At 41.5% G+C, this 22,794-nt stretch overlaps 1 protein-coding gene across 1 annotated transcript in view; it reads left to right on the top strand.

The window, feature by feature from the left end:
- Positions 1–3,845: 3,845 nt before the first annotated feature.
- C6 (complement C6) overlaps positions 3,846–22,794 on the top strand; it is a gene marked incomplete at its 5' end in the record, with an annotated part of 43,833 nt that continues 24,884 nt past the window's right edge. The window contains 6 exons of the mRNA XM_081088606.1: positions 3,846–3,988; positions 5,385–5,541; positions 6,992–7,136; positions 13,761–13,902; positions 18,799–18,937; positions 21,483–21,683. Of these exons, the coding sequence (XP_080944732.1) occupies positions 3,846–3,988; positions 5,385–5,541; positions 6,992–7,136; positions 13,761–13,902; positions 18,799–18,937; positions 21,483–21,683 (927 nt within the window). The remainder of the gene's footprint in view (positions 3,989–5,384; positions 5,542–6,991; positions 7,137–13,760; positions 13,903–18,798; positions 18,938–21,482; positions 21,684–22,794) is intronic.

Here is a 22,794-nt window from a genome sequence, read left to right as displayed (position 1 = left end):
GTTAAAAAAGGAGACACTACCAATTAGCTCTTTTATGAGCATCTCCTCAAATAAGAAGCTCTTTTTTTAAAATCCTCATCCAAGGAGTGAGGATATTTTTTTCCATTGACTTTTAGAGAGAGTGGAAGGGAAGGAGGAGGGGGAGAAAGAGAATGACTCATCCATATGAGAGACTCATCGATTGGTTGCCTCCCACATGTGCCCTGACTGGAGGTGGGAATCGAACCTGCAATCCAGATAGGTGACCTTGACTGGGAATTGAATCCACAATCCATGCATAGGCCAGTGCTCTAATGACTGAGCTGCTGGCCAGGGCTCAAATAAGAAGCTTTGACATACCATCTTAATTTAGAGCAGTTTCCAAATTGCTTCAGAACAGTTATAGCCAAAGAGGAAATAAGACTATTTTTATCTTGTGCAGCTTTCAATGAGAACTGATATGAAATTCACCTATACTTTTCCAGCTTTGGGAAGTTTAAACAGATAGTGGGTGCTGCGGATGGAGAATTGGAAACCTCTTGTACTTCAACTTCTCCCAATCACACACTGATCACACAAAGTGCTTTAAGAAGTTCTCTTTTGTACAGTTAAGAGAATTATTCTGGAGGAAATCTATTTCTTCCAAACCCAGTAAGAAAGACAAATAAGCAAGCAACAGCAACAACAGCCACCCCCTGTGTGTAGGTTTCCTTGTTGAAGCAGTCCTGTGTAAGAAGACCCCAAGTAGGGGATGGGCTGGGAATGGGGTGGTGGTCTGTCTAGTGGTCTGTCAGCTCCTCAGGGCCTTTTATTTACTTACTAGAGGCCTGGTGCATGAAATTTGTGCATGGGGGATGGGTCCCCTCAGCCCAGCCTGCACCTCTCCAATCTGGGACCCCCTCGGGGGATGTCCAACTGCTGGTTTAAGCCTGATCCCAGCCTAAATCAGCAGTCGGACATCCCTCTCACAATCCTGGACTGCTGGCTCCTAATTGCTCACCTGCCTGCCTGCCTGGTTGCCCCTGACTGCCCCCCCTGCTGGCCTGGTCACCCCACGTAGCCTGCTTCTTCAGTCCTTTGGTCATCCCTCACTAACCCCCCTGCCGGTCTGGTTGTAGGCAGCCATCTTGTGAGGGTATGAGGGTTAATTTGCATATCACCTCTTTATTATATAGGATTTTAAAACATTTATCTTTATTGTTGAAAGTATTACAAATGTCTTCTTTTCTCCCCACATTGAACCCTTTGCCTGGCACCCGGTCTGGAGCTCAGGTCTGATGTGTAGGCCTCACACCATTCTGTCTGATCACAGACAAAATTCTGTCTGAGCACTCTAGTCCTACTGTCCCCTTGTTCTGTGCTGCTGAGGGAAACCAGAAAAGCCGAGCTACTCTACCAGTGAACTAAAGTAGGCAGGCAAGTGCAGAGACCAGCTTAGTCGTTGACATCCTGGGCCTGCAGCAGCTTACCTATGAGTTAGATACAAAAGCTTAGGTGAAAATCATGGGAAGCATCTCCAATCTCTGTCTACTGTACCCAGACAGTGACCATGGATTCTATTTTTTTGTCTCTCACTCAGTGCCCAGCAGCACACAATAGATACTCAACTGTGCAGATTCCATTTGAAATGGAAGGACGTATTTAGTCATATGCCAATAAATTTGGTTGTTTTTATTCCAGCATTCTTCTCTGAGTTTGTAGGAAAATTCAAAAGCTTACTGATATATTAAGAACAAATGTTCTCATTTTTTAACATATTGGAGACATAATTTTTATATCTGATCTCAAGCTTTTGGCTTAAACAAAAATTTATGAAACAATGAGCCCTATTTTTTTATATATTTTATTGATTTTTTACAGAGAAGAAGGGAGAGGAATAGAGAGTTAAAAACATCGATGAGAGAGAAACATCGATCAGCTGCTTCCTGCAAACCCCTTACTGGGGATGTGCCTGCAACCAAGGTACATGCCCTGGATTAGAATCGAACCTGGGACCCTTCAGTCTGCAGGCCAGCGCTCTATCCACTGAGCCAACCCAGTTAGGGCGAGCCCTATTTTTTTTTTAACTGACATATTCTTTCATCACAACTTAGAAATGTAAAATAACCTGGCCAGTGTGGCTCAGTGGATGAGCATCGGCCTATGAACCAGGATATCATGGTTCGATTCCTAGTCAGGGCACATGCCCAGGGCTCAATCCCCAGTAGGAGGCATGCAGCAGGCAGTTGATCTCTCATCATTGATGTTTACATCTCTCTATCCTTCTCCCTTCCTCTCTCTGAAATCAATAAAAACAATTTTTAAAAATTGGAGTTAAAAACAAATTAATGTCTACATTGCTTTGAATATTTAATATCAAAACATATTTTAATCTTCACATGATCCTTGATGTAATTCAAAGAGCCCCTAGTTTTGAAAAATACATGACTGACAGCTACAACAAAATTTGCAACACTCGTAAGTATTATTACTAATTTTAAAAGCTAATACTGAGCAGTGATCCTATGCCAAGGGTTGTTTTAAGCACTTTACATGAATTTCCTTACTGAATCCTAACAAAAACCTTATGAAGAAGGAAAAATATTATTCCTTTTTTATAGATAATAAAACTAAGGTGGAGAAACAAGGTGAAGGGGATTTTATTTCTTTAAATGTGAGTCACTATATTAATTGCAGCAGTATTTTCTCTGTATTTAATCATGTTGCATGTTTTGATAGAGACATAAAGATCAGCGTGGCAATATGGGAGGTCAGAAATGGTTTTGAAAATTCCCTTCAATAATTCCCAGATCCTCAGCACACGGGTGGGAACTACTGGTCAAGGTTTTCTCCGACATTCAGCCACATCTGGATACATTCTCTCGTGGTCTGGGTGTAGAGCTCCAAGCATCAAGAGATACTCCAGTAACAAAATAATTAGTGTTACTACAGATTCAGTGAAGGATGCATCTCATTAAAGAATGAAGAGTCCTGGGCTCTTACTTGTCATGTAACCTCAATGTTAATGCACCTCCTTAAGCTTCAGTTTCATCACCTATAAAATGAGGGTGTTTAAGCTGCAGATTTCAAAGATCTGTTTCAGCTCTAACTTCTATGGCTCTAAAGGTAGAGGTAATTGGACAGTGAACTCTCTCTCTAGCTATTTTTATTGAATATATTGGGGTGACATTGGTTAATAAAATTATATAGGTTTCAGATGTACAATTATATAATACATCATCTATACTTGTATTGTGTGTTCAAGACTCCTTCCATCACCATTTATCCCACTTTACTCTCATCTACTTCCCCCACCCCCTTTCCCTCTGGTAATCAGCATACTGTTGTCTGTGTCTATGAGACATTTTGTGGGTTTTTCTTGGGGGGGCGGGGGGACTTGCTTTAGCAGGTTTCCAGGATGTCAGGAAACTGAATAAAACTTCTAGCAGAATGGTCCTAACTCATTCCCCAGATCTAGAAAAGTAGGAAAAACTGGAGTGTACTTGAGGGTCCTGCCCACACAAAATGAGCAGTTGTTTTGAAAAGGATAAGTTTATACAAGAATTCCCATTTTGGAATGGGAATGGGTTACAAATATATACTACATACTTTTCTTTGTAGCCTACCACTAACAATTCAGAGAAACGTCCTCCTACTGGGGATTGTAACCACAGAAATATATGCCTTAAAAATCTGTAGAAATAGAATTTATACTCATGAACATGTAAATTTAGGTGTTAACTTGCCTAAAGCAAGACGGGGAGACACCAGTGTTTTCTAAGATAATATCTGAGTCTCTAACAGAATGATTTGTAAAGGTTTACCCCCCGATGAGTCTTTGATATGCACTCTATCACTGCTTTTCAGGGCCTGGAGGCTCTCAGAGCATGGCCAGACACTCTGTCTTGTGTTTCATCCTGCTGAGTGCCCTGATTGACAAGAGCCACGCCTGCTTCTGTGATCATTTCCCATGGACTGAGTGGTCCAGCTGCTCCAAAACCTGCAATACTGGAATCCAAACCAGATCAAGGTGGGTGTGAGCTGTGCAGCTTTGCTGTGTGCCCTGTGAAACCTCAAGGGAAGACTTAGCAATATCCAAAGGGCCACAGGAAGCAATGGGACAAAACTAGATGTCTCAAAATAAGAACTCATGAATTTGGAAGGAACTTGTGGTCTTTTCCACATAAGGTTGAATGGAAGTCTACTCTTGTTCTCTCTATAACATTGAGGAATTTCAAAGAAATTTAATTAAGAATCTGTGCAATATTTTCAGTTGGCTATTTACTTAGAACTGCTACTCAAGCTTTTTATTCAATCAGCATATAACTGCTCACCACCAGTGAGTGAGTTAATTACAGAGAATTTTCTGCTCATTAAACAGTCTAACAGGAGCTTAACTGCACAGCAATGCTAGCTGCTACCTTGATTGTTGGCATGTACAAGAAGCAAGAAAACTGTGTCACATTTAGTAATTCAGTCTTTTTGCCAATTCAGACTACTTGTCCCAGTGGTTTTTTAAAAATCTACGAGGTGTTTCTGTTCCCTGCAGATGCTCACATGACTTGAGGGAGAAAGGCATGTGTTTAATGTGCTTTAGCTATTATAACACTTTTTAGAAACTTTATTTTAGAAAACTCTTTTTCGCATATGTACAGTGTGAGTCTCATTAAAAATAACCAATTGACTTCCACAATAAACCATCTCCTAAGTATGTAAAAACAGATTTGTTTAGAATATTCTTCTACTGAAGAGTCCCTCAGTAGCTCTCTCACTGTCCACCTAGTGAAGTTCAACAATAAATCCCATTCTTCCCATCTGTGTCCTTCTCAAGCCCGTGTCACGGGCTCCTCCGGGGACATGCTGTGCTCCTCCACCTGTCCTCTTTGCACGGCCCTTCCCTCCACATGCTCTTCCCTTCATTGCCGGGAGAATTCACATGAGCTTTTCAAGATGTATCTCCTGTCACTTCCTGTATCTCTCCTGTCACTTCCTCTTTGACTGACTGGCCCCACACCACTCTGATTCCACCTCGATCATTGTACTTATTACACTGAGATCTTTTAAGCAATTTTCAGGAACTTTCTCTTTTCCTTTCTTTCCCAATCAGTCTCTTCCAGGAATTCCATCGGTGCCAGCTTCATAGTGAGTGACTTAACACTTAAAAGGACTTCATGCTTGGCTTACTACTCTATCGTCACTGTTTTAAATTCTTAATTTTTTAATAAGAACAGTCTCATCCGCCCTTTTTTATTCTGCCTTGGGCCCCATAAATTGTGTACCTGGTCCTGAGTTCCATGAAATGATTTTTCATGAAAGCCTTCTTTCCTTCTATTCACTATAGTCAATTCTCAGTGATATTTTCCTTATTGGGCTGGAGCCACAGTGATTAGACTAATTCTAAGCAAGTTTTTTCTTCACTATTGCAGACAAGTAACAATAAATGAATACTATCAGAAGAACTCCTGTCACCACCTTTGTGTCTTCCGGGAATCCAGAGAGTGTAACTGGCAAGCTTGTCCGATCAACTGCCTCCTGGGGGATTATGGACCATGGTCAGACTGTGACCCTTGTGTCGAAAAGCAGGTGGGTGACACGTGGACATATTCAGGAAATCGGAATCCCAATAAAAAGACTCGAGTTTCCAAAGGCTCAACCATCACCAAAATGCTGAATTTCTTCAAATAAACCTTCCCACCTTCTATTGAGGAAAAATTTTATTGAGCAATTATTAAGGGCCAGGGGGTTCATTTCACATGTTTCGCTGTTGTATGACCACCAAGAGGAAATTCTGCCCCCAGTACCTGTGTCGCAACTGCCCAGTTCTGTGCCCTGTGAGAACACGGGAAGCAAAAGCAGGCCCTAGAAAATGAGGATTTCAGTGCATGGTTTAAAATCAGACAGAAATCTGAACATTAGCCAGAAGCCTGATTCCTTGCCCTTCCTCTTAATTCCCTCTCCCTATGGGAAAGTCCCTCCATTTGTTTACTGTTCCCATTGCAATATTTACCTTCCACGAGCTTGTTCCTGTAAGGACATTGCCCGTGTGGACCCGTCAGGGCAGATGCTGAGCATTCACATATAAGAGGAAAAAAAGAAACTCAGTCCTCTCTCTGAGCTGAACTGTTCTAGGTCCTTTCCGTGCATCACCTTATTCAAAATTCACCCCACATTGTGCTTCTCTCCCTGTGTTACAGATGAGGAAGTTGTGGCTCATTAGGAGCTACGTAATTTGCCCAAGAATACATCACTAGTGGATACAGGAGCTGCATTCTGAACTCAAACTTTCCTGACATCCAAGTCAGTACTTCTCAATGCTGTCATAATTCTGACCTCCCCTGACTCTGCTCTACTACTCACCATTTAAAACTGTTTAACTTTAAAGTGTAGCCCAGCCAGTGTGGCTCAGTTGCTTGAATGCATCTCACGCTCAGGAGTTTGCCAGTTTGATTTTGGGTCAGGGCACATGCCCAGGTTGCAGGCTCGAGCCCTAGTAGGGGGCATGCAGGAGGCAGCTGATTGATGTTTCTATCTTTCTCTCCCTCTCCCTTCCTCTCTCTGAAATCAATAAAACATATATATATACTTTAAATCTTTTAAAGTGTAGAGAATGTGTCACCCTTGGTTTCCATGGTGACTTCCTTGTGCAAAAGAACCCCCAAATCCTTTCACATGTATCATTCACGTCACACTATCTTTGAGATATTGAAGGGCTATTATTTCCCGGAAGAATCTGCACTCAGGAGACACTCAGTAAATATTTGTGCGTTGAATTTCTGTTTAACTTAGAATCATATGATTTTAGAGTTAGAAGCCTTAGAAACCTTTTATGTCCACTTCTTCCTTTTAGGAAATTGGGGCCCAGAGACTTCCTGAAGGACACACAGTAATGGAATCAGAAAAATCATTAGCTAATTCGGGCAACTCCACTATAGTAACAATCACTACTGTGATTGAGAAGCCTGGATTTCTGAGATAGAGTTTGGCTTCAACCCTGCCTCATAGTTACTTAGCCTTCTCTCTCCTTTTCTTTCAGTTTAAGGTTAGATCTATTTTGCGCCCCAGTCAGTTTGGAGGACAAAAGTGTACGGAGCCCCTGGTGAATTTTCAACCATGCATTCCAACTAAACTCTGCAAAATTGAAGAGATTGACTGCAAGAATAAATTCCGTTGTGACAGTGGTAATGTACTTTTGGAAAATGTTCATCCTTCTCTAAAAATGACTTGACTAGCACAAAGTTTTCCCAATTGACTCCAGTAAAAGCTGTGATAGAGGAATCCCATCATATTTTAAGCATGGGGAGATGGAGGGGTTATGTTACCAATTATCAAGCTATTTATGTGTGAAGTTATTGCTCTCAAACTATAACCATCTTGACCACCTACCTGATTCATTTGCTCATCAAGTACTGATGCCCTGTTATAAAGCACGAGGAAGAAAAAGGAGGATGAGGAAAAGAGAAGGAGGCAGATACTTTTAAAAGTTAACTATTAATAAGCACAAACCTATAATCAGAATAAGCAATAGAAAAGGAGCAATAGATTTAAAAGATTTTCACATAGTTTATTATACCAAGGATATTAATATTAAGACTAGAGGCCTTCCCTCCCCCTGGCTGCCGGCACAGGTTTTCCTCCAGCACCCGGGACCCAGGCCTTCGCTCCAGCTGGAGCCACCTTCAGTCTTCGCTACTCGGGCTGGAGCCGCCTTCCAGCCCGTGCTGCTCCGGCCAGAGCCACCTTCCAGCCCACGCTGCCCTGGCCAGAGTCGCCTTCCAGCCTGCCAGCCCTGGGTCCCCCGCAGGAGGGCCGGATGAGGGTGGGGTGGGTGGCGGGGATCGCCGCGGTCCCACCGCCAACCCTGGGTCCCCCACGGGAGGGCTGGATGGAGGCAGGGCGGGTGGCGGGGATCACTGCAGTCCCACCCGGCAGCCACAGGTCAGGTCACACATGGGACACCTGCCGCCCCGGGTCGCAGATAGCAGGCCTGGATGGCGGCAGGGCAGGCGGGATGGCGCTGTTCCACCGTGCCTGTAGTATGCAAATTAGCCGTCATCTTTGTTGGCGGTTAATTTGCATATTGCACTGATTAGCCAATGGGAGGTGTAGCAAAGGTATGGTCAATTACCATGTTTGTCTGTTATTAGATTAGATATGTCAGGGAGGGGGATAATTGGAGATGATGTGACAAATTTTCTCAGTGGTCCATTGATTGCCTCCAAAGGAAATTCCAAAAGAGGCAACTCAAAATGATTTAAACAATGGTAACATTTTCTCCAAGCCCTCATTCAGATTTATAAATTTGGTTAAGTTTCACTAGGTTATAATCAAGCCTTAAATATGCTATTTAATCTTTGTATTGTCTTGCATAATTAATAGCTCTCCAACACTCACCGTTTTTGAATAGTCTAGATCAGATTTCTGCAATTTTTTTTCAGTAAAATTCCAGATAGTAAATATTTTAGGCTTTGCAGGTCATAGGTCTATGTTGCAACTAATCAGCTCTGGCATCTTAGCATCAAAACTGCCATAGATATATCTATATAGACAAATGAGCATGGCTGTGTTCCAATAAAGTTTTACTTATGAAAACAAGTAGCAGGTCAGTTTTAGTCCAAGGGCCATAGTTCACTGACCTTTTATCTAAATCGTCCATTTGAAGTTAAAATTTAGAGTTCGGATGAATGCAATTTATATCATTTCTGTGTACTCTGGAATGCACTGAAAAATAAAGTATTTATAACTAGATAGCAGATTTCAAATTCCATAAAAAATTGACCCCAGACCTTGGGCCTAAGGTTTTTCTCGTTTTAATCCTTGTTTCCTGCCTTCAGCTTTGCCAGTCTTTTCCAAGTGTCAGACAGAAATGTTGGTGTCAGGCTTTTCCCTCTGTGCCCTGCTCCCCAAACCTGGAATAAGAGGATGGGATGAGGGCAGGTAGATATACAGCATACCTATATGAATAAGGTCATGTGAGCTATTGACAAAAGAGGGACTAGGAGAAAAGTCTAAGCATTATATTCAGAATATTAAGATAAAGAAGTGAAGTGTAATTATTTGAAGCTTGAAGGAGGGTTTTCAGAACAAATTACCAGAAAAAACTCCTTTATTTAATAGATGATAAATTCTATAAAATTTATTACAAAGAGCTTTCTTTAGGCCAAAAATGTTCACAAGTTTAAGAGGTCTTTAAATATATCAATAGGCCACCAATTCATAATGAGTGATTTCAGGAAAGTTAGTGGTATTAGAATAGCTGGTCAGCAATATGGCCACAGCCATTGATAAAATCTAAACTATAGAAATGCATCTGCAATGGTTAGTAAGCAGCTGCTTCCTGAGTGCCCCCTGCCCTGTTGTCCATATTACTTCATAGGAAACCCTAGATTTTCCCAAGATTCAGCCATTCACTGGTTAATCCCTAGCATGGATTTGGTTGGCAACCATTTTGATTGGGTAATGTCATGGCCTATCTACACTAATAAAAGAGAAAAATGGTAATTGGCGTACGGCGATACCTTTTTCATTGGCTAATCAGGGCTATATGCAAATTAACTGCCAACTAAGATTGGCAGTTAACTGCCAACTAAGATTGGCAGTTAACTGCCAACAAGATGGCAGCTAATTTGCATATGTAGGCACAATGCAGGGAGGCGAAAGGGAAAGCAGGAAGAAGCCCCCTGCCACTGACAGTGATCTGAAACCCAGGGGGGAGCTAAGAGCTGGGGGGCAGGGCAAAGGCGGCCCTGGGGCCGCCTTTGCCCTGCCCCCCAGCCATGATCGGAGAATCAGGTGCCTTTGCCACCCTGGCCAGTGATAGCAGGAAGTAGGGGTGGAGCCAGCGATGGGAGCTGGGCAAGGTTGAAGCTGGCAGTCCCAGGAGCTAGGGGTCCCTTGCCTGGGCCTAAAGCGAAGCCCACAATCGCGGCGCCCCCCGCTGCCACTGCAGGTCCCCGCTGCCTGGGCCGGACGCCTAGGCCAGAGGCGTTAGGCCTGGGCAGGGGCAGAGCCTGCAACCGTGGGGAGCTGGGGGTCCCCTGCCCAGGCCTGACACCTCTGCCGGAGGCCTCAGGCCTGGTCAAGGGGCAGATCCGGTGATTGGTGATCGGAGGGTGATGAGGGTCAACTCCTCTGGCTGAGGCATCAGGCCTGGGTGGGGGGCGGAGCCGGGGATTGGGGGGATATGATGGTCCCCTTGCCCAGGCCTGAAGCCTGGGTCAGAGGCATCAGGCTTGGGCGGGTGGTGGAGCAAGCGATCAGAAGGAGATGGGGGTCCCCTGCCCAGGCATGATTCCTGGGCCAGAGGCCTCAGGCCTGGGCGGGGGCCAGAGCCAGTGATTGGGGGGAGATGGGGGTCCCCTGTCCAAGCCTGACACCTCTGGCGGAGGCGTCAGGCCTGGGCAAGGGGCCGATCAGGCGATCGGAGGGTGATGGGGGTCAACGCCTGAGGGCTCCCAGTATGTGAGAGGGGGCAGGCTGGGCTGAGGGACACTCCACCCCCCCCCCCCACCCAGTGCATGAATTTCGTGCACCGGGCCCCTAGTTGGTTAAATATTCTACCAAAGATCTATACTACTATGCTCTCCTAAAAACATCATAGTGTCACTCTGAAAGGGAATAAAATGTTGGATGCATCATCTTTTGTCTGACTCAGGATGATATTTGGCCCTCAAAGAACTGTCTATCCTAAAGAGAGCTTCCTTCTTTTCTTTCCTCCATCATAGTTTCTGTTCAGAGTCCCCCAAGTGTCCCCAAGACTAAGCATATTCATTTGATGAGTCTTTGAGAATTACCCATGAGGCTAACCTTCATGCACTGTGCCAACTCCTTTCCCAAAGTCCTCATTTTAAGCATAGAAGACTAAAGAATTTGCAGCTGGTTATAAAAATAACTAGACACCTGGCACCAGTGGGGTCCCTCAGCCTGGCCTGCACCCTCTTTCAATCTGGGACCCCTCGGGGAATATCACACTGTTGGTTTCTATCTGATCCCCTCAGGCCAGGTCGAGGGAACCCACCAGTGCACAAATCTGTGCACCTGGCCTCTAGTATACATATAAGATCTTTGGTTAATCTCTTCCCACCCACCCCCTCCCCCCTTTCCTCTGAGATTCATCAGTCTGTTCCATGTTTCCATGCCTATGTATTGAGTGTCTGTCCCCTGGTGGTCAGTACACATCATAGCTACTGGTCGAATGGTCACTTAGGCTTTTATATACGTCATTGCAATAACAAAAATCAGTTCAAGTACATAGGGAAAACATGTACAATTTCTAAATGACTACATGGCTTCAGGTGTGAGTGTATATGTATTATGTATATGTGCTGGCTAGTTTCTGACTTCTGCAAGGTCTGCACTATCCAAACTGCCCTTCACCATCCCCACCCCTTCTTTGGTAGAGGATATATATGGTGAGTCTTTTAATCCTAAAAAGAAATGGCATTGACTCAAGAAGAATCGCCGCAGTATTGAAGGCAAAAGGTGGCCCAACGAAGTACTGATGGGGTGGTCATAATAATCTCGCCGGTCATAATAATCTGGCTACTCAGTGTATGTGTGGATTACAATATGTCTTCTCTGGTGCTTCCTACTCCATTGAGTTTTTGTGGCCTGGAACCATTCTTAGATGTGTCCCATCAGAGCTATATCACACGTGCCACTCATTCCTAAACATCACTCAAGGGATGTCCTTTTGCTTTCATCCCTACCCTTGTTAATAGGTCTTCTCCAATATCCCTAGAAGTACATATGGATAGAAGTTCTTGTGTTCTAACAAATTTGGTACCCTGCTCACGAAGCTAGACTAATGAGAACTGTATCCTGCATGCGTACCTATACCTTGGTTCAATAAAACAGGATTTTTTTAGTGTAACCATATCAAAAATTAGCTTTTGCTCAAATTTGTAAGTGCCAGGTTCAAAACATTAAAAAAATATAATATTTGGGGTTTTTTTCCTTTAGTAAAAGCATCTCTATTTAAAACTAAATTACCTACTCTGTTCTTCCCTGAAAATAAACGAACAAATAAAAACCTAGAAATGTGCTCTTTTAAAACCAGAGCATCTTTCAGGTTATATCCTGGGGTTAATAGAAATTCTATTCTCTCTATATTTTCACTCTTGTATGATGCTGGAGTATATAGCTATAATTCTTTATAATGTTGGTCTAGATATAATACAAGGTTTTGAATAATCAAAGAAGGACTTAATTACTTTCTAACATTCTACCTTCTTAGTGAAAGTTATTATCCAAAAGAGATGAAACTAAGTGCTTTCTGGGCAGCTCTCCATTAATAAAAAAAAAAATGTATTCAATAGAATACCCACTTTCCCCAAGCATTCAGTGAGCCCAAATAGTCACACATAGCAATGGTGAGATGCTGATCACAACCTAGAATAGTTAACTAGGTAACCTGGAGTCAAACATTGAATCGTTGTCAGTGAGGCCTGGAGGACACCAGCTCCCCTGATTATAAGCAAGAGGGTGAGGGCAGGAGAGGGGCTGTGTATACAGCATTTCAATTTCTGTAATATATGCTTACAGAAATTGAAATGCCTTATGCACAAGGATCCTCAGGAAATTCAGCAAGTTTAAAAGGAAAAGGAACTATTTAAGTACATGAAGCTTGTCCCATGTCCTAAACTCACTAATTTAACCTGCTACCAAATGCGATAGCACCTAGGCATTTAACTTGTCCAAAAATAATTAGATAGAATAAAGTATCTAGTAAAGCAATTATATTATGTAGTTATATATGACTACATAATAAAAATGTACTAATTATGTATAGTAAAATAATTACCTAGTGTAAAATGCACAGATAATAAGTGTGAAATTTTATTTTGATGAGTGTATTCATACATGTACGTGACCCTCAATCAAGATATAGAAAATATCCATAATCCTGAAGAAGTTTCTGTTTTCCTCTTTCCAGTTAATCCCTCTCCTTCTCCTTCTCCTTCTCCTTCTCCTTCTCCTTCCCCTTCTCCTTCTCCTTATCCTTCTCCTTCCCCTTCTCCTCCTCCTCCTCCTCCTCCTCCTCCTCCTCCTCCTCCTCCTCCTCCTCCTCCTCCTCCTTCTTCTCCTTCTTCTTCTTTCCTCTCCTTATTCTTGAATATCATATGAACGTATCCCATGGCATCACTCTTGTGTGTCTGGCTTTGTTTGCTCAACATAAAATTTTGGAGATACAGCCATGTTACCATACTTGTGTGTGTGTGTGTGTGTGTGTTTGTGTGTGTGTGTGTAAAATTGGTTTTTAAAAATAAAACAGTGATCTTAAGTCTGCTCTCCTGAGTCAGAACAAAACTCTAAACCTTCCATTCATTTTCTGCTACAGAGCAGGATTTCTGCAGAAAGCTTACTGAAATGAGAATGGGATTCTAGATCTCATTCTCTTACTTAAGCCAATCAGCCCCATGGTGACTAAATAATCTATGGTGAGTCTTTTAATCCTAAAAAGAAATGGGGGAAAATATAAGTTTATCATTCCATTTCCATATGTTCCTAAATCTTTATAAAAAAATAAATGAAAACTTAGGAGGGTACTAGACTTACTGGGTGATCACTTTATGAATTATATAACTGTGTAACAACTATGCTATACACCTAAAACTAATATAATATTAAATATCACTGTAATTGAAAATTTTTTTAAATTTAAAAGAGTAAAACATGATTTTGGATGAGTCATTGTTAGGAAACCTGCTTTTAGGTTTTTCTTGAGATTTACATCACTAATATTTTAGATTAATAAATGCCTTAAATAATCATTTGTGGTCAACGTTGTTTGCTTTTCTTGATAGGTCGTTGCATTGCCAGCAAATTAGAATGCAATGGAGAAAATGACTGTGGAGACAACTCAGATGAAAGGGATTGTGGGAGAAAAAAATCAGTATGCTTACGGAAGTACAACCCCATCCCTAATGTATACAGGATGGGCACTGGGTATGTAAAATCTTTTTATCATTTGGGGGAATAACAGCATCTCAGAACTGAGTTGGAAGCAGCGATGAAGCAATGAGACACTTTGCTTCCTCATTCACCTCTTTCTACTCTTACCAGCCCTGCCTCTGGCACTTGGCTACCATAGTGGGGCAGCATGTGACCATGATCCTCACTCCTAGGGAATGAAATTATTTAGCATTTACCTTGTGCCAGGCAATGTTATGGGCCCTTCATACTTGTTGCTTGTTTTCATTCTCATACATCCTACAGTTCTGAAGCAGATCAGGGCAAACTGGTGAGAGGCCAAACAAGCTGGGTGGTGCCGAGGTGGATTTTTGGGGCTAGGTCTTGAGTGGATGTGTAACCACTAAGAAATGCCAGGAACAAATAGAGAATGAGGGTATCAGAACAGCCTACAACTGTGTCGAAAGTCAGAATACTAGAGAATTAAAACCAGTCTTCAAGGGTTATAGTCAAGCCCTGGGTCAATGGTAGGAGACCAAGCCAGAGGAAAGGGCTTAGCCAAACATAGAAAAAAGGGGTGATAAAAAACAATGGTGTGAAAAAGTTAAGAGAATTAGCAGTGAAATGAGCATGGCTAGGGTGTCCAAAACTTTTCTCACATAAACTATATGATGCATGGGGAGGCCAGTACAGTTTAAAGGCCAAAGGTCAGACCTGCATTAACAGATGGTTCGTATTCAAGTCATGAAGTCATTGGAGGTTTGGCAAGGGATTCTAAATTCATTACACAGAGCCAATGACTTAGAAAACTTTAGAAAATGTAAATGAAGTCAATGGAAAGAGAAGAACTGAGCCTTAGTTGGAAGCGTAAGAAAAATCAGTACAGATAATCTCCTGTTCCCATAATAAAGAAATCTCCCTTCAATTTTTTTGGCCAGAAGGCAAATAGTTTGCTATAGACTTTTATTGCTTTGTATTGGACTTTTTTTTTAAGTTTTCACTTACACCGCCAGACTTGCATAATATGAAGCCTTGAGGCATCAAAGACAAACAGCAGCCACTGCAAATACAACCTCGTTTAATTAGAATGAATACCAGAAGCTATTGGACCAAACTCAAGGACAGCAGTGAAATGGAAGGGCCATTAGCTTGGCAGTCAGGGAGCCAGGTGCAGGGCCGTGTTCTGCACTAATTCGCTACACCATAGCCAAGTTATTGAACACCTCTCGGCTGCAGTTTCCTCACTGGTGTGTCCAATGACCACAGACTTTTCTGAGGTTCTGTCCTAACAATTTCTAACTTGAGTTGATTTCAATGAGAGCGTTTCAACAGCATCTTCTTATTAATGTGCAGAAATGGTTTCCTTTTTATTTTTCCTCTCCCTGGGAGAAAAACCTCAGCCCAAACTCCCACTTACTAGTCATGTTTTCTAATGCTCTGATTGATGAAGGGTGACGTTCCAGTCTCACCTCTGGCTCAGTTGGTCCAGACCTACAGTGCAGATGGGGAGGACCACACGCTGTGTGTACTCTGACAGAAGGACTGTGTGGCCTCTGCCAAGCACAGCTGCTGTCCCAAGGATTCTCAGAAATGAGCAAAACCTGCCGGCTGAGGACAGCCAGTCCTCTCCTCACTCCCCAAGAACTGAGAGTTTTGAGAGCTGCTTATTGGAATCTTTCCGCTGGCCCAAGAATCTCTGCCCCCCTCTCTCACACATTTCTCCCCACAAAAAGTAGCTTCCTGGATGCCTGTACTTCTTTTTAAATGGCATCTCCCCAAAGAAGAATTTAGCAAGACAGAATGGCATTCTTTCGTTGCTAACATCAGTCACCAGGTCTTAAACCTGAAGCAAGAATCAGGCAATATTAGCATGCTGTTTATTTTTTTCACAGGTTCAGCCAAGGCACAAACACACACACACACGCACACACACACACACACGCACGCACACACGCACACACACACAAGCATATATACATAATTTTAAAATAAATATTAAAAGTTACAAAATATGACACACTAATCCAAATAAGATAAAATTCCTTTAAAAACCTACAATATCAGCCCTAACTGGTTTGGCTCAGTGGACAGAGCGTCGGCCTGCTGACTAAAAGGTCCCAGGTTCAATTCCGGTCAAGGGCATGTACCTTGGTTGTGGGCACATCCCCAGTAGGAGGTGTGCAGGAAGCAGCTGATCAATGTCTCTCTCTCATCGATGTTTCTAACTCTCTATCCCTCTCCCTTCCTCTCTATAAAAAAATCAGTAAAATATATTTTTAAAAAAACACCTACAATATCAAACACCAAAATATTTGAAACACCAAAATATTTAAAGTCAATTTAAATACCACAGAGGGGAGGAGAAAGAATAGGGCTGAAAATGGCTGCACAGTTGACTTAACTCATAAAAGGTTCAAGCCTGAGAGAGCCACCTCCATGAAGTCCTATCTGCAGGCTCTCTGCAAGCAGCTGCCATCTTCGGAGCTTCTCATGACCTAGGAGCCACTTTTGTTAAGCCCTTTGTTTGCGACAAACTTACAAGTACATAGCATAAGGCAGCATAAAGTGAACAGTTCCTTTTTCCTCATTGATCCCTCTTAAGTCAGAAAACGAAAATGAATGAGTGTGAAACACCTATGTTTGTCATGCTAACTTGAGTAGTTTGGAAATTTCTTCCCAGACCAGTTCCTCATACTTCCTCCCTCAAGTACCCATTTTGATAGAACTTCAAATATGAATGAGGACACACCTCAAATTGTGCTCACAGCAATTGGGGTATGAGAAGCCACAGGACCCACTCCCTTTTTTTAGCAGCTTCATTGAGCTGTAACTCATGCACCAGCCCTCCTCCTGTGTACCTGCTTTACTCTCACACCACTACCACACTCACACTTCTGACACCAGGTGTGTGGGTGCTCTCCCCCATGAAGCAATTCTGTGACACCAATTGGGTGTCCTACAATTTAATTCAATCATGACACTATCGGCCTGGATTTAGTGCCGATGCCAGGGGTTAAGGACTCAGTCCCACAAGACTGCCCCCGACTTCCCATGCCACTTTACCCGTGCTTCTGATACATTGAAGATTCCCACTGGCCCACTGCTTGGGTTTGATTAATGTGCTGGAGAGGCTCACAGAACCCAGGAAAACAATCTACTTACTGTTTACCAGCTTATTATACACTTAAAAGATGCAGATGAACATCCAGTTGGGAGGCATGAGTAGAGCAAGGTGTGTGGGAAGGGGCTCTGAGCTCTCATGCCCTGTCTGGGTGCACCACTCTACTGCACCTCCATGTATTCACCAAAATGAGAGCTCTCTGAACGCTATCCTTTGGGGATGTTGGGGCAGGGAGGGGGTGGGGGCGCTTCATCATGTAGGCATGATTGATCCTTAACTCTATTCCAAGCCCCTCTCCTCTGTCTGGAGAATGAAAGGTGAAACTAAAAACTCTAAGCTTCTAATCAAGGTTTGATTTTTTTGGTTACCAGTCCCCATCCAGGTGCCCATCAAGAGTCACCCAGTCAGAAAAAAAAGAGACACTGCACGCATAGATACTAGATTTGTTGGGGTGTTCACTTTGTACTAGTAAGTTTTATAAATGCCTAATCACTATGTTGTATACCTGAAACTAATATAATATTGTATGTCAACTACAATTGAAACATAAATATTAAAACAAGAAAAAAGTCAAAAGACACCGCTATCACCCAGGAAATTCCAAGGGATTTAAGAGCCCTGTGTCATAAACCAGGGTCAAAAACTAAATACTAGAACAAAAGATGCTTTTAGTGCTCTTATCACTTAGGAGATTACAAGGGCTTTAGGAGCCCTGTGCCAGGAACTGGGGACAAAGACCATTATATATTTGTTTTATTATTTCACCATATGTAATCCATCAATACCAAACTTTTTGACACAACTTCTTTTCCCACAAGACACATATTAATAGCTAAAAGAATTTGGAAAACTATTGCATCTTGGAGGACTTTTTGATCTCCCAGAAAACAATTTCTTAAATACTTGATTTGTGCTAAGCTAACTAATCTCTATATTTCAATTTCCTCATTTGTAAAATGGTTATAATAATTATAACCATATTACTACATCACATGCTTATCATAAGTATTAAATAAATATTAAACATAGATCAAACAGTGCTTGACTTATAGCACATAATATGCAAGCATTTGTTAAATAAATTTTAAATATTATTATTGCTTGATAAAACAATGTTACTAGAATTCTATTAAAATACAGTGGGGCCTTGACTTACGAGTTCAAATTATTCATATGTCAAATCAATTTTCACCATTACAATGACACGTGATGCTGGGCTGATGTTGTGGCATTCACTGTGACGTTCGCTGCGCCAACGAGCGGTGGGGTATCAGAAGCTGGCTCATAACCCGAATTTCAGCTCGCAACTCAAAGCAAAAAATTGGCCGAGAGATGGCTCGTATCTCGAAAAACTCATTAGTCGGGACACTCGTAAGTCAAGGCCCCACTGTATTGCTATTAACTATTTTAGTATTAGCTCTCTGTAAGAATTCCTTTACTGTATCCTTCTGAAAGAAGTGGGCCTAGACTGGCATTAGTTATGTAATAATTTATCTCATAATTGGCTTCCAAAATTTGTGCTGGTTTCCTAAGTCATGAAATAATTATCAACCCAAATTTTATTTCATGTAGAAAGCCCAAAACAACTATGTGAGTGGAATAAGGAAACCCTGACAGAACCGGAGGGGCTGAGTTTTGGTTTCTAGCCCTTTCTGGATGTTTCACCACAGACTAGAAAAAAATGGGCTTTCCTCCAAGTCATTTGTCATGAGTCAAAAATGTCCACGAGAGGAATTTCTCTCATATAAGTAAGGTAAATTTTCAAGATTGCTCTGCATCTATTGAATTCTTGCAAACTACTTTATTTCTAGGTTTAATTTTCTGGCGGGAGAGCCCAGAGGAGAAGTCCTTGATAACTCTCTCACTGGAGGAATGTGTAAAACTGTCAAAAGCATTAAAGCAAGTAATCCTTACCGGGTTCCAGCCAATCTGGAAGATGTCAGCTTTGAGGTATGACAGCCTATCACAGTGGCAGGCCAGCACCAATGGTGATTTAAACTAAATTCCCAATGAAAGATTAGTGATGAATGAAGGGACAGAATAAAAAGGTAATGAGCATTTTTAATGACCTGTTAGGTGTTAGTGTTTAATCCCTCCACAACCCAGCAAGGTCAGTGTTATTATCATCAATTTACAGATTAAAAAAAAAAACTAAGTTAATTAATTTGCCCAAAGTCAAACAGCTACTAAGTAGCAGATTAGAGATTTGATCCCAGGTTTCCCAAACTCCAGAGTTCATGCTGTCCCCAGTGAACATACAGCTATAACATATCCCCACACAGAAAAATGACTATTTATTCAGAATTTTCTTCTACCATAGCTCTCTACCTCAAGGACATAAAAGAGTGACTTTTATTTAGACATAAAAGAGTGACTGCCTTCTAAAAAAATTAAATAAACCTAAGTATAATAGGGGTAGTTCTGCCCCTTTCCTTCCTATGTTATTAGTTGATTTGATTTTCTGTGTGTTTCCCTAAGTGGTAATGAGCATCATACTACATACTCCCAGAATCTGGCCCAGTGCTTTACACATGATAAGTGCTCCATACTTGTTAAACAAAATAATCTATTACTTTTAATTTATGATAAGAGAAACAGAAAAGACATTATTTTAATGGTAACATCCACTTTCTTGGAGTTGTGCAGCAAGTAAAAGGCAGAGCAAATTAGAATCCTGGCTCCTGCTTCAGTGCTGCCTGTACTAGATGAGACCTTGATGGTTATATCAAGAAAGACATTAACAACCTGGCCAGTGTGGGTTAGTGGTTAAGTGTCGACCTAGGAACCAAGAGGTCACGGTTCAATTCCTGGTCACAGCTCCATCCCCACTTGGCTTATTACACTTATTACACTTATCACACTTATTAAACCACTCTCCGTGCCTCCACTTTAGTTAACTATACTCCATATGATCTTGGCAAAACACAAATGTGATGGTAACACTCCCAATTTTTCATTCATTCAGTTAGTATTTTTAAAGATCTTATATGTAAAAGCTTGCCTTTAGAATCCAATCCCAGTATTTTAGAGGGCCTACACGACCTGGCTGTTTCCCAGTTCTATCTCATTTTTCAGCACTGCTTGTCTGTGAGCCTACCTACCCTCCCACCAAGCTAATGAATGTGTGGTCAGATTTTCTCTGAACTTCTGCCAGGGTACCCAAGCCCCCTTCCTTACATGACAACATCTTTTTCTTTAAGCTGACACATCTTCTCTTGTGTGAGAGCTAGTTCATGAAATAAAATATTTGTAATCTAAGTTTTTTAGAGGCACAGTTCAGAAATGTCAGCAACTTTAGCTAAATATGATTGTATTGCTTCAGCGTTAAGAGCTTTATTCCTGGACATTTTAAATGCTAAGTGGTGTGCAATGCAATATCTGAAAGTAACATTGAACTTTTGACTATATTTTACTGTTGAGCAAGAACTTTTTGCAGTGGAGTTATTTTATCTTTCCTTGAATAATTGTGCAAGCTATTTAATTGTGACATATGGTTTGCCTCACAGTATTTGAATACTGAATATTTTAAAACAAGAAGAAATTTTTCCATTGCAAACCAGACAAGCATCTTTCACATAAACAAGTACTCTTCAGTTTGCTTTGCAACCTTTTTTAAATTAATCTATTATTCTCTTCTTACTGGTATAAACATAACAAGTATTTAGCTATTTTTAAAATTAGCTCCATAAGAGATCAACCAAAGGACTTGTATGCATGCATATAAGCATAACCCATGGACACAGACAGTTGGGGGTGAGGGCATGTGCTGGGGGATGGGAGCAGCCAGGGAGAAGACAATGGGGAGGGGAAAAGGAGACATATGTAATACTTTAAACAATAAAAAGTAAACAAATTAATTAATTAATTAATTAATTTAAAAAATCAGCTCCACTAGATTTTTCTCTTCCTCTCAGACCAAGCTAGTGAAGACTCATAACCACCCACCAGCCAGAACCAATTGATCATTTGTCCTCTGCCTTGCAGACATGGCCAATAGAGTGCTGATGCCCAACACTGAATAAGGCTAGAAGGGATGGGGATGATTCCAGAGTATGATCACACAGGACCTGCCCTCTCCTTTTCTAGGCCTTAATATTCTGAAAGATATCTGAAATCAGATTGCAAACTACATCAAATTCACAGGCAGAATGAAAATAGTCCTCGTTGCATATTAACCCATTACATCTCAGCTTGAGTCATTTCCGTGAGCTAGACTTTCCTGGTATTATCTCTCTGGATTTTATAGTTATTTGTGACAATTCCCTGGGCAGCACAATCTTCATATATTGAATTAAATATTTGTGATGGTCTTTCTCCCTAGCTAAACTACCGACTCCCTGCGGGCAGGAGCTAATATTATTCCGTGTTCTCTAGCAAAATGAGTCCTCAGTAAAGATTCATTGAATGCATAAATGAATGATCATTGCATTAGATCTTTACAAGTAGCTCCAGCATTTCCTACATTCTGTTATATTTCATATGGACTTTTCTCCAGGTGGAAATTAAAGAAGATGATTTGAAAACAGAGTTCTATAAAGATTTAACTCCTATTGGAAAGAATAAAGATCAAAAAAGCTCAGCTTCGAATGAAGAAGACAGGGGTTTTCATGTGCCAATTTTTTATTCCTCAACACACAGTCAGTCCTCCACCCAAAATTCTGCTTTCAAGGAAGCCATTCAAGCTTCCCACAAAAAGGTAAAAAAAAATGGTTCCTGGTCTTTTTATTCTTTCCTGACATTAATGCCAATTCCAGCAATCATGGGACGAGAAGGGAGCGGGGGTTGATATCTAATCAGTAGGATTTCAAACTCATATTCAAATAGCTTTAGTGTTTTTTCATGGTGTTTTATCCCACTTCAAAAATTATGGAGGTCATATGTATAATGATGCTTCCTTTTTGCATGTGTTTGGCTATGTTTATGGATGTATTCTTGGTCTTACTGGTTAAAGTGTATGTATTTCTTGCAAACCACATGTCACAGAACTTTGCTTTTTGAATGTAATCTGGTGGTGTCAGGCTTTTGCTAGGGAAATTCGGCCAACTTACATTTAGTGTTCTCACTGAGATACTTGCTTGCTTTCCTCCCATTTTGAATTTTTTTCTTATTCATTTCTGTTGGCTGCTGTTTCCTGTTTCTTCTGCCATCTTTTTCATAATTGGGCTTATAATCTGTTTCAAAGTCAAAATGCCAGTTTTCTCAGTAAGAGTTAGTGCTTTTCCAATTTGCTTTACAAAAAAAGATCTCACCGAATGTTGAACTGGATCATATGTGGTTAATAACTTACTGCCACGTAACCTTTTGGCCTATGACAGCCAATTCAAGCCACCAGGACTGACAAATGCACTGACAGGTAGAGCACCCCAGAGGTGCTCCTGCTCAGCTGAATAACCAGTTTCACTTCTATTTCCCACAATTTAGTTCTTACTGCTGCCTGGAAGTTTTGAACCATTCATTTCAATGGCCAAATCACAACAGGTATTACAGATCTCCAGGGAGTGAGTACACCCCTTAGTAAAAGCAAAATGCCCCTCCTACTTTCAAAAGCCAGGGTTCTATGACAAAAATCAGGTTTTCAACTTAAAAATAGACTTAATGCACCTACCAAATGGAAGCTCCACAAAGGCAAGACCTTGGCCTTGCTCACTTCCGTGGTCTTAGCGCTGGAGGCAGGAAGGTAGAGAGGAGGGAGGAAAAGAGAAGGGAAGTGGGGAAGGGGATGGTGACTCCTTTTCAATCCTGGGATTATTGTTTTCCTTTTGTGTAAGCAGTCATTGTGTGCCATGATTATAGCACACAGGAAGATA

The sequence above is a fragment of the Myotis nattereri genome (assembly GCF_964212035.1).
Source record: "Myotis nattereri genome assembly, chromosome: 4".
Classification (NCBI taxonomy): Eukaryota; Metazoa; Chordata; class Mammalia; order Chiroptera; family Vespertilionidae; genus Myotis; species Myotis nattereri.
This window is presented reverse-complemented; position numbering and strand designations above follow the sequence as displayed.